At 36.8% G+C, this 12,124-nt stretch overlaps 1 protein-coding gene across 1 annotated transcript in view; it reads left to right on the top strand.

The window, feature by feature from the left end:
• Window positions 1-2,120, top strand: part of eif2b3 (eukaryotic translation initiation factor 2B, subunit 3 gamma) — a 51,067-nt gene extending 48,947 nt beyond the window's left edge. Inside the window, exon 12 of the mRNA XM_048163330.1 lies at window positions 1,945-2,120. Within this exon, the coding sequence (XP_048019287.1) occupies window positions 1,945-1,997 (53 nt within the window). The 3' untranslated portion in view covers window positions 1,998-2,120. The remainder of the gene's footprint in view (window positions 1-1,944) is intronic.
• Window positions 2,121-12,124: the final 10,004 nt, after the last annotated feature.

The following is a 12,124-nucleotide window of genomic DNA, read 5'->3' as shown; positions in this document are numbered from 1 at the left end:
TTTTTAAGAATGCATGATTTATTAGTTACTGTATCGACAATATCAGTCTGACCAATATTGGAAGGAGACATATATAATAATAGTTTAAACTGTGTGCTTTTTTTCTATTATGGGTTACAAAAGTGCTGCAAGGTTGAATCTTATGAAAACTTTAAAGAAATGTCTGTCATATGTCACCCTAAAATCAAGAAAAATTATATATTACATTAGAAAAATAATATTTTTAGTACCATTCATGGGGGGGGAAATAATGTAAAAAATATTTCATTTTAAATTATTACATTGTTAATGTGACAGCTTTTATATTTTTATATATATATATATATATATATATATATATATATAATATTATTTATTTCCCCATTGTCTATATATATATATATATATATATATATAAATTCATTTATTTATTTACTCATTTTGGTATTTCATACATATTTACATTTACAAAAGTCAGCATGTTTTTTGAGTCTCATATGCTCACCAAGGCTGTATTTATTTGATCAAAAATACAGTAAAAGCAGTGAAATATTATTACAAATTAATTTAAACATTTAATTCTTGTTGTTTAATATTTTTCTGGAAACTAACAGCATTTATTTAAAAAAAGAAATTAGTATTATATATATATATATACACACACACATATATATATATATATATATATATATATATATATATATATATATATACACACATATATATATATATATATGTATATATGTATATGTATGTGTGTATATATATATATATATATCAGTATATTCACCAGTTTTCCGTCTACTCTGTACAGTTTATTTTAATGTCTGATTATACTTATACTAGTTATCCAGATTATACAATTCTAGATTAAGAGCTTTTGAATAAACTTGTATTACAAACAAATCAGTGTAGATTTATCAATCAAAAGTATTGTCAGTATTGTTAGCATAAAAATTGTCTGGATCAGCCATAATCAGTTCATACAAAGAATTGTATTGACTCGTAGTTTATATGTTCTCCCCACACTGGACTCTTTTTAAACAGCTGCTGAGTGATTAGACGACTCTTAGTAGACTTTATAGCTGTTCCACTATGGTGGTCTAATACAGTCAACTTCACACACTCTCTTTCTTTCTCTTCCGTCTCAGTGTCTTTCTCTCATTCACTCTCACTCTTTCTGTTCCCGCGCCTGTTTACCACTACTGGCTGTTCGCGTGTGTTAGCCACAAAGGAGTGATAGACATCTCATAAACTCTAGCCGAACACTCTCTCTATAAGGTCCTGTGTTCCCAGCATCCTTGTCCTTAGGGGATTGAGCGTGTTGGGTTATGGTTGCTAAAAGCGTCACAGGTCCTGGAGACGGGCTTGTACATCCAAGACCACCCGGCCTGCCGCTCGGCACAGTGTTCTAAGGTGCGATAGATTTGCAGGTGCTACAGAGGCTGATGACATGTACCTTTCCTCAGACTGTTTAGACTCCCTTGTTCCAACCTTCTCTCTTTGTGTTCGTCCCTCTCGCTCTCTCTCTGGCATAGCACACTCTATTTGTCTTTCCCCAAACTCAAACACAAAAACAGTCTTTTGTGCAGATTCCTTCACACTAAAATATATCTTTATATGGATCATTAATCTTGCTCTCTAACGTTTAGTTTGGAATAGCCACGTTAGGCAAGAGGATATCATCCTTCCTAAGCGAGTGTGTATAAGCCTGACACATTTGTAAACTGTTTGCTTGTCAGTATGTGATGGAATGGCCCACAAAGGTAAACTCCAGATACAATTTTTTTTTTTTAAGCTTAAACTTGTTTTCCTATCATTTGATTCATTGAAATGGTCATATCAATACCATACTGAAGCAACTTGTGTGAATTAAGCCAGAGTTTTGAATCTTAACAGAACACACAGCTCATCTCCTTTGAGGCACGGCAGACGCCTGACAACTCTTGTTCTCTCCCCTCACAGCTGAAAGAACCAATGAGGTCATCGTTGGATCAGACCAACTCATGGAGATCTAGAACCCCGGTGGAGATGGATCACAGGCACCGAAGACGCCCAGATCAACCTGCTTCCATGTGCATAACCCCTGCACAGGATCCATTTTTTATATGTCCAAATAAAAATGGATTTATTTATCTCAAGATTTCTGTTTTTGTTTTTTCTCATCAGTTTGGAATGTGCAGTCGCGAGTAAAGTACCATTGAAATTTTACCACTTAAAAAGTGTTGAAATAAAAATGTTTCAATCAATTTAATGTGTTTTTTTTAATAATAATAGTTATTATTATTATTAGTATTAGTATAATTTTTCTTCTTCTTATTATTATTATTAAAATGCAATGATCAATAATAATAATATTAATAATAATAATAAAAATAGGGTTATTCATATGTTATTAATTTTTTATTAATGTTAATTATTTTTAATTTAGTACTGTTGATGTTATTAGTGCTAATGTTAATAATAATGATTACACTTTTTAACTTAAATTCATATTATTAAAATAATTTATCAAATATTTTTGAAAGTGATTATAAAATAAACTGGCATAATAAGGATTTTCCTTCATTTTAAATCATTTGACAGCTCTGAAAAATATATTGTAAATAATAATATGTATTTCTGTGTTCTTTGATTTAACTTATTGTGTGTGTGTGTGTGTGTGTGTGTGTGTATATATATATATATATATATATATATATATATATATATATATATATATATATATATATATATATATATATATATATATATATATATATTAGGGCTGTCAATAGATTTTTTTTTTTTTTTTTTTTTCACTTATCATGAAATTAAGCATACACCATTTATCTTGTTTAACATGTCCATTTTGCCATCATTGCCTATATCCAGAAAGTAAACCATCAGATTGAAGTATGATTCTCACAAAACTGTATTTTTCAGCTTTTTTCAAGGTAAATTTAGATGTCTTTCCAAAATAGGACATCAAATAACCAAGAGATATTTTTTCATATAATTCATACATTTATGTACACCAAAGCACCCATAAAAAAAAAAACGTTTCAGAATTCACAGTGTATGGTATGTGCAACAGCAAAGAGCTTGTTTACATTTTAGACAAGTCAAGTTGCGATACTGAACAGGACCACATGGAGATGCCAAAAAAACCCTAAACCAACCGCCTTGACCTGCATATACTAAAGCACACAGCAACATACACAGGACAAATCCAAACATTATCCTGAATGTGTGTGAAAACAACGTGAATGTACTGAAATGTGTCTGTGCATAAAGACAATGTGCGATCAGTGCGTCAAGAGCGCTCATACATTATTTGTTTGCACATCATTATAAAGGACTCACGCGTGCTTCTGTACGTCACATCCTCATCCATCAAAACTTCATAGCGAGACGCTGGTTTGCTTTATCCAGCCGAGAAACATAGTTTTCATATCATCTGGCCATACAGCGGTGGGATGTTTCGACGTTCCGTTCAGACAGGAACAGCTCGAGGCGGGAGGGCTCGCGCTCTTCAGAAACAATGACAGAATATGACAGAGAGTTCGTGTTTTAAAGCGAAACAGACACAGGAATGAATAATTCTCTCTGCCATCTCTGATATAATCAGCATGGACTTTAAGATCATCTAACTGCGTGACGTAAATTACGTTATGACGCAATTTCACATGCTTCCGTATTATTTTAACGCGTTAAGGATTTTAAATTAATCACATGCGTTGACACGTTGACAGCTATATATATATATATATATGTGTGTGTGTGTGTGTGTGTGTGTGTGTATATATATATATATATATATATATATATATATATATATATATATATATATATATATATATATAATGTGTGTATATATATAGTTAGTAATGTAATTTATTACATTATACATTTTATTGGCCCAAATAATCCACTTTTAGATTACTTTTGACCTAACTTGTTTATAACATTGATTTTAATAGTATAATCTTGTAACATAAAAAGAAAAATTATTAAATTAAATTTTTAATCAACAAAATGAAGTGTATTAAATATTACATTACATCAGAGTTTTTTTATAACTAGGTTTTGGAAAGGAACTGCAAGGGGTTCATAAATTTATTAATCATAAATTAATTTTATTATTTGTTTTTATAATTTTCTATGTGATTATAGTTGCCTAAGTAGTAACCAGTCTGTGTATGCAAATTGCACAAAAATTAAAATGAATCGAACATTTAAAAGATCAAAAAGAATAAGGGAGAATCAACAAATTCTGAATAATTTGTAATTACCATTGTAATTACTAATAAATTACCATTTTGTGAATATCAAGTAATCATGTAATCAATAAGTAACTGAATGAGTATTTTAAAATGTAATATATTGTAATTATAAGTATTTATTTTTTGGAATCTAGATTACATATAATCAGTTACTACTGCACTGTATATATATATATATATATATATATATATATATATATATATCAAAGAATCATCTGATGATGGTATTGCGTCACGGATTCATAATGTAAGTGTAAATGCTTATAAAGTGTTATATATATATCGAAAGTGAGCTCATAAAATGGTTTTGGTTGCAGGTGTTGATCTTGGTGGGTGTCTGTGTAGTTTGCCATTCGGTTGTGGTTGTTTGTCCAGTGGATATCCCATCACCCATCTGCGTGACCACCGTGACTGGGACTGCATGCTCTGGTGCTGAAAGGAACAGATAACCACAATGGGGATAAGTTTATTTGTACACAAAAAGACTGAAAGAAATGGACCACCCAGTCAGACAGCGACTACTAACAGTCTCTTTTACTCTCCAATACTTGCAGGCTTTCACGAAATACCTAAAAGGAACACTTCCTAAAGATTTTCCTCTTTGCTGTCAACGATTTATAGCATTCCAGCACTTGTGCATCTCTTAAATTACAGGTCCTCAGTTCCCTGGTGACGATGGATTCAGAGCCTGAGGAAGAAGCTCTGACTCTCTGTGATTTATAACTATTCCAACTTATTGTTTTTAGGGCCAATCTGAGTCATTTAGTGTCACCGGTGGAATGATTGCATGTTCAATGTCTTCAAGCGCAAGCTTTGTTTTGGGGCGTGTAGAAATATTTCACAGTGACATCTCTCTCATGTTTCCCTGTCTTTAAATCCATAAAATAATATGTGCATTTATGAGATTGTCACTGTTCCATTCGTCCTCCCTTTTCTCTTCATTATGATTCAAGACTTTTGGCAGATTAAGCTTTTTGGGATCCGCAGTAGTGTTGCGTTTTTTTTCTCCCAAGCGGCTTAATAATATATATTTTTTTAATAATAACAACACATTTTTCCCTGGAGACACATAATGTTTATAAGATTGTTTGGCGCTATGATGAATTGCACACGTTAAGTAGAAATGAAACGATTAAAATCCCCAAATGCCCCAGGTCCTCTCTGAATTCTTGTCGTCTACTAATTCGAAACATGTGTCCTCCATTTTGTCAGTGTGATAACTAATCAGATGTCGTGCCCTTTGCCCCCGCTCGCCGCAGTGTCCGCACTCGGACCACCAGACCTGGCTCAGGAGATGTGGCAGCAGTTGTTTTTCAAAGGTTTGTATATTTAGACAAAGCCTCCCAGAGCTGGAGTCCCCATGGCTGTGTTGGTTTGGAGCTCTGCGGAGCTGTGTTCAGTGTCATTCCCCACCCTTTGGGCCAAATGTGACAGATGCTTGTGTTTTCCTGGGCCTGGGATCAGATGTCAACTGACAGATCATATATCAGGCCCACCTCGCTGTCTCTGTGTAGCTTCCAGCCCGGTTTTCTAGGCCTGTTCGGAAGCGAGATGAGGCTCGAGATGTGCCAAACTAAGTCAAACACGCCTTGATGATTAAACAGGTAGTCTATATGTATGCATACACACACTACCAGGGCTTTTTTTTGTAAAGAAATCAATACTTTTATTCAGCAAAGATGCATGCAAATATACAGTTCTTTATAATGTTCTATTTCAATATTGAAAATCATCATATTAGAATGACTTCTGAAGGATCATGTGACACTGAAGATTGAAGATTGGCTGCTCACAGATCAAAGGAATAAATTACATTTTGAAATGAATTAAACTAAAAAATAGTTATCTAAACTGTAATATTTCACTAAACAAACTTACTGACCCCAAAATTTTGAACGGTACTGTTTATATTGTAGATCCCTTACAAACGTGATGACACATCTGAAATATCTCTGTGTGTACATATTTCAGATGTATCACGTTTTCTAATTGCTTTCTTACATTTAAAAATATTCAATTTAAATGGATAGTTCACCTAAAAATTATCCCATGATTTACTCACCCTCAAGCCATTCTAGGTATATATACTTCAGACAAACACAATCGGAGATATATTTACAAATATCTTCCAAGCTTTCCCAGACAGCAACAGAGTGTGGGCCAGATCTGGGGCGACACTATGTTGCTGTCACGGGTTATAATGGCAGTGAATGGGGTTTTTGAAGCCATAAAAGTGCATCCATCCATCGTAAAAGTAATCCACACGGCTTCCGGCGGGTTAATAAAGGCCTTCTGAAGCGAATCGATTGGTTTTTGTATAAAAAAGTAATAAATAATATATTTAAAACCTTATTAACTATAATAACTAGCTTCTAGCAGACGGCCGTACGCATCGGTTTGCGGCGTTAGAGTGACCTCTGACATGATGCAATGACGAACACGGAAGCGCAGAGGATAGAGCCAAACAAAACAATGGTCATGAATTAGAAGTCTAAAACGAGAAATTTTAAAGAGAAGGTTTTCGATATAAGAGAAGAGGAGCTTGAGTTTGTTGCCCAGCCCTATTTGTTTAAACCGCAAGAGGCATCTATGCTTACAATACTCCTACATCCTCTGTCAAACATCTCGTCAGGGGTTACTCTTGTGGTGCAAGTCGACTTGCGGAGTATGCGTACGGTCGTCTGCCAGAAGCTAGCTTCTAGCAGACGGCCGTATGCACCGGTTTGCGGCAGAAGAGTGACCTCTGACATGACGCAATGACGAACACTGAAGCGCAGAGGATAGAGCCAAACAAAACAATGGTCATGAATTAGAAGTCTAAAACAAGAATTGAGTATAGAACGAGTAGATAGACAAGTATTTCAGATTATATATTTTTATATAATCTGAAATAGTGTCCAAAGTTGCCCTGACACACCAAACCGACGCTCGACACCCGACGGCCAAGTAGCACATCCGTTCTGCGCCTGCACAAGAAGAAATGCCTTTCCGTACCAGCAGGTGGCAGTAGCTGAACAGCCAATCAGAATGATCAAATGGCCCGACTGACCAACGAGCTCCGACGCCGATTCAACATGTCAAATTGGCCCAAAAAAAGCAGACGAGGACCAAATTCAGCCAACGGTGCGGAACACTCTGAGAAAACTTAGTTGGCCGACCGTCGGCTTGGTGTGTTCCGGGCTTTACAAAAACGCATGGCTTCGCTTCAGAAGGACTTTATTAACTCCCTGGAGCCACGTGGAGTACTTTTACGATGGTTGGATGCACTTTTTTCTGGCTTCAAAATCTCGCCCCGCCCTGGATAGCTTGTGGATGAGTAAATCATGGGGTAATTTTCATTTTTGGGTGAACTATCCCTTTAAATTGACTACACTTTATTTGAATTGCTTCTTTGAAATGCTTTTTTGTCATTATGAAAAATTTTACCACTGAGAGTATTTGTCACTATAGCAATGCCAAAAAATAAAAGAGTAAATTTAAATGTTATCATGGAAGTTTCTGTTTGAGTAGTTTAGATGCAAGCTGCATTGTAAATGGAGACACAGGCCTGTGAATAAATGGGTGCGAGTGGTATTACAGTAAGTGCTGTAAGGCACTTGTGAGTTGTCATAAATCATAGAAACTCGGATATAATACGCAATTTGTTACATCCAGCAGTCTTCAAGAAGTATTGTGTAGCTGGTCTCCTCATCCCACGAGAGCCAGTGACCTGATTGACCAAATGACAGGCACAGTTGATGCCTTTGCTCTGAGGGACTGTATGAATATATGTGTGTGTGTGTGTGTGTGTGTGTGTTTGGGGGTAGGCGGTGTGTATAGTCGGTGGGGAGGGGTGGAGAGATGCTAGGCTGAAGGCTTGAGCACGGTGGAGGGTGGTGAGAAGCTCGCTGGCCACCCAAGTGGCAGAAAACCTGCATGTTTTCTGCTGACCCCTACACATTAACAGAACACTTCCTCAATTTGTCTTCTGTGTTCTTGAGGCACAAACGAAATTTCCTCTCTTTTTCGCCGCCTTTTAAGACGCCGCATCCCCCACAAGCCTCCTGCAAACCCTCACGCCCACCTTCAGTGCACACACACTTAACAATTAGTACTTTCTTACTGCTGAACAAAGACAGTATGGAAGCTGTGTGGCCTGTAAAGGCCAATAACCTCTATGACATGCGAGGGACTGCGCGCTCTTTGAAATGAACATACTGGCTGCTTTACAACGCTCCCCAGGACGCTCGCTAAATAACGTCGGAGCTTGTTTATCTCGCATGATGTTTCACCCCTGTGACTGGTGGCTCTGTTCCTCCTGTAAGAAAGCCACAGACTAATCAAAACACTTTTCAGACTCTCTTATAAGCAAGATGAGTTGTGATGATCCAAAATGGTTTAAGCATTGTGCTTGTTGAATCAAATTTGGAGCAATGATATCAGAGAGCAGATTTCTGTGTCATGCACCTGTACCCAAATGTTTGGGATGGATGTGCAGAATTTCTGCAATTTCATCACTGAATTGAGTATGTTTGGAGTTTTAATTATATCGAATACATGCACGCACTCCAACGGGGATTAAATAAGTAGAGAGAGATCAGTAAAAAAACAAAGGGGTCTGATTTCATCTTGCCACCTGCTAGTTTTGTCCCAACAATACCCCTGTTAAAGGGCCACAAACAAAGACGGCTGAAAAAGTTTTTTAAGCGAGCCATTCATTACGATGACAAAGGGCAAAGAAATACATTATCATAATTAATCTTATCTGTGGCTGTGGGTGGCGGGTCTTTTCCTTTTGAGACTGACGGACCCTTACAATGCCAACATGTACACATCAGTGTGTCACAAAGCACTTTGGGGGCTAAGAATATTTTAAGCTTTGTAAACATTCGCCAAACAAGTCCTGAATGTTAGCTGGAGGCTAGTGTCTCCCCATGCCTTTATCCACATCAAAACAGTCAGCCACTGCCAATTTGAATACAAATTTTGACTTCCTTTCTTAAGGATATTTCCAGACCACAATGGCACAGGTTTCTAGTATCTGTAGTTGTGAGGGAAAATTCCACATTGCTGATTTCATGTGAATGGCTGTGCCAGAGACATTTTTGTCAAATATTAATATTAATGCTTAAACATATATATCATATTAATTTTTTTTTTTTTTTTTTTTTTTGGGGGGGGGGGGGTAATTCATTTTCTAAATTAGTCAAGTTCCTGGTTTTGAAATATGATAATTGTCACTTATAAAACATGTATTTTTTTCCTATTAGATTAATGGCTTGGCAATATTGTAGTACAACTGTCATGTGTGCATGTGTATACAGGGCCTAAAATTAACACTCGCCAAGCGCCAAATGCAAGTAAAAATCGACATTGGCGAGTGAATGAAATGGTGTCAGTCGCCAGTTGGTCAGTCACAATTTTTGAATTCAAACAACGCAATGTTGTGACAACATGAACCTGAACTACGCTCTGTACAATTGATGGGTCAGTAGTTCATCCTCATGAAAGTTTCAGCCTTTCCAATGTAAATACTCAAGCGCTGGAACATGCAAAAGGGAATGTTACTCATGCGCTATGTGGGAAGTTTAACATCCGAAGCGCCTAAAAGCCACGTTTCTCAGTCAGTTAGACAACACACGAAGATGAGCTCTATTTCATGCCTTCCTGTGCTTCAGTGGACAAATTCACTCAAAATTATGTAAAAAAAAAACCTGCATGTCTCGGCGAGACATAGTCATAGTCGGTTATGTCTTAAGTGAACGCAAACACAAACCGCATGATCCATGTGTGCATTCGGTCTTAAAGTGACAGCATCCTAATAATCCTGCTACTGACTGCGTTTTTAATGTTACAATTTTTGTGTCATAACTGCCTGTTTTTGTGTCATGGCTGGTAAAAAATATTTTTGGCTGGTAAATTTTCTTAAAGGTCCCGTTTTTCGTGGTTTTTTGAAGCTTTGATTGTGTTTATAGTGTGCAATATAACATGTGTTCATGTTTCGCGTGTAAAAAAAAACAGTATTTTTCACATAATTTACTTATCTGTATACCGCTGTTTCCACTGTCATAAAAACGGGCTGATGACTTCCTTGTTCTATGAAGTCCCTCCTTCAGAAATACGTAACGAGTTCTGATTGTGCCAGCGGTTCCTGTGTTGTGATTGGACAGCAGTTTAGCGCATCTTGCCCGGAAAGGTCACGCCTCTTACCATAACGTGGAGATGCACGCGCTCAGTGTTATTGTAAACATGTCTTTAATTTTACCCTATCAATTTGAGCCGGAATCAGACCCGGTGATTGGACTGCGGGATGAAAATAACAGCGTTTCGACGACATGGCGACAAACACACTCTACAAACGCAACTCTTGTGTATTCCTGTGGGCGGAGGTTAGTCAAAAAACTGTTTTAGTGATGTCATTAAAGAAGGAAGTAGAGGGATGTAGTCCAAATTTTACAGATTTTATTTATACTCTAACAACAACATTACACACTAACTAAAGTTTGAAACATGGGATCACGAAGAACGGGACCTTTAAGTCACCAGCCATTGGCAGGTGTGGCAAAAAAACAGGCCCTGTGTGTGTGTGTGTGTGTGTGGGTGTGTGTGTGTGTAAATATATATATATATACACACACACACACACACACACACATATACATATATCACTAATCACTCGCTCATGCTCACAGGCGTCAACTACCCTTAGAACCTACTTGTCTGTTAGTTTCAAAGCAATTCGTTCACGGTGCCGATGCCTTCGGAAGATAAATAAATTCAGCCCTGAAGCTTTTGGGGAAAATAAACACGTCTTCGCCTGCGGAGCCTCTCAGCTGTCGTTTGATAGCCGTGCTTCGTTCTTCTGGAGCTTACCTTTACACAGGCAGGGACGGGCTGTGGCCGTTTATGTTTAGGGGCTGTGTGATGGCAGATTTCTGGACAGCGCATGGTCATCTCCCCAGTTTATTTATCCAAGGCCTCTAGACCTCGGCCCGGACCTCCCTCAGTTTGTTAGGCTTAAAGGGGCCCCCTACCGCATGGAGCAATTCCTCAGATTCCACATTAGCTCCCATTCCCAGCTGCCCTTACCCTCATCAAATTAAACAATTTCGAGAAATGCGCTCAGTGTTGCCATAGTATACATGCATGCGTGCCCTTATGTCAAATAGATCTTTATACTAAAAAAACGAAAATCTGTTTGAAGTAATATCTTGACTACAGCAGTATTAAAGTAGCCTAAATAATCATGTAATGACAGGTGGAACAGATTGTGCATATGGTGATTATAGTTTGCACAAAAGCAAGGGCCCTTGAACTCTGTACAACTTCTTATCAACCTCTGTATAACACATTTAAATTCTCTGTGTATGTACATGCTGAGTTTGCATATAATTTGTCTTTAATGAACTTTTTCTTGCTGATAGAAATGAATAGGATTACTGTGGTTGCTTTAAGTTAAGTTCGCCAAATCTGTGCGTTGCTGTACAACTGAATTAATTGAATGCTTTAAATGAATGAATGATCTATTTATAATTAGACCAATCATCACAAACGATCTTGATAAGTTTATCACTAGGAGTAGCCTTGGAATTGACTTGACCCTGCCATTATGCAATATCTAAAAACCATTATCCTAAACCTTAGGTCATGTACTAATGGTAGATATTTGAAAGAAGTTGCCCTAAATATAGTCAAAGTGGTCACAATGTGCATTGTTTGTTGTTGAGCAGAAATTGCGACAAATTAAATGTTAAGTTAAACAGAGCCAAGTCCTGAGTGCATCATATAGAAGACAAGGAAAATGTGCATTTTGACACTGATTGCTTTGTATAGATAAATACATTCACAGAGCCTTTTTTTTTTTTTTTTTTGTTCATCAAAATCACAGAATCAGTGCATTG

Source organism: Megalobrama amblycephala, linkage group LG17, assembly GCF_018812025.1.
Source record: "Megalobrama amblycephala isolate DHTTF-2021 linkage group LG17, ASM1881202v1, whole genome shotgun sequence".
NCBI classification, from domain to species: Eukaryota; Metazoa; Chordata; class Actinopteri; order Cypriniformes; family Xenocyprididae; genus Megalobrama; species Megalobrama amblycephala.
The sequence above is the reverse complement of the archived record's forward strand: the minus strand, read 5'-3'. Positions and strand labels throughout refer to the sequence as shown.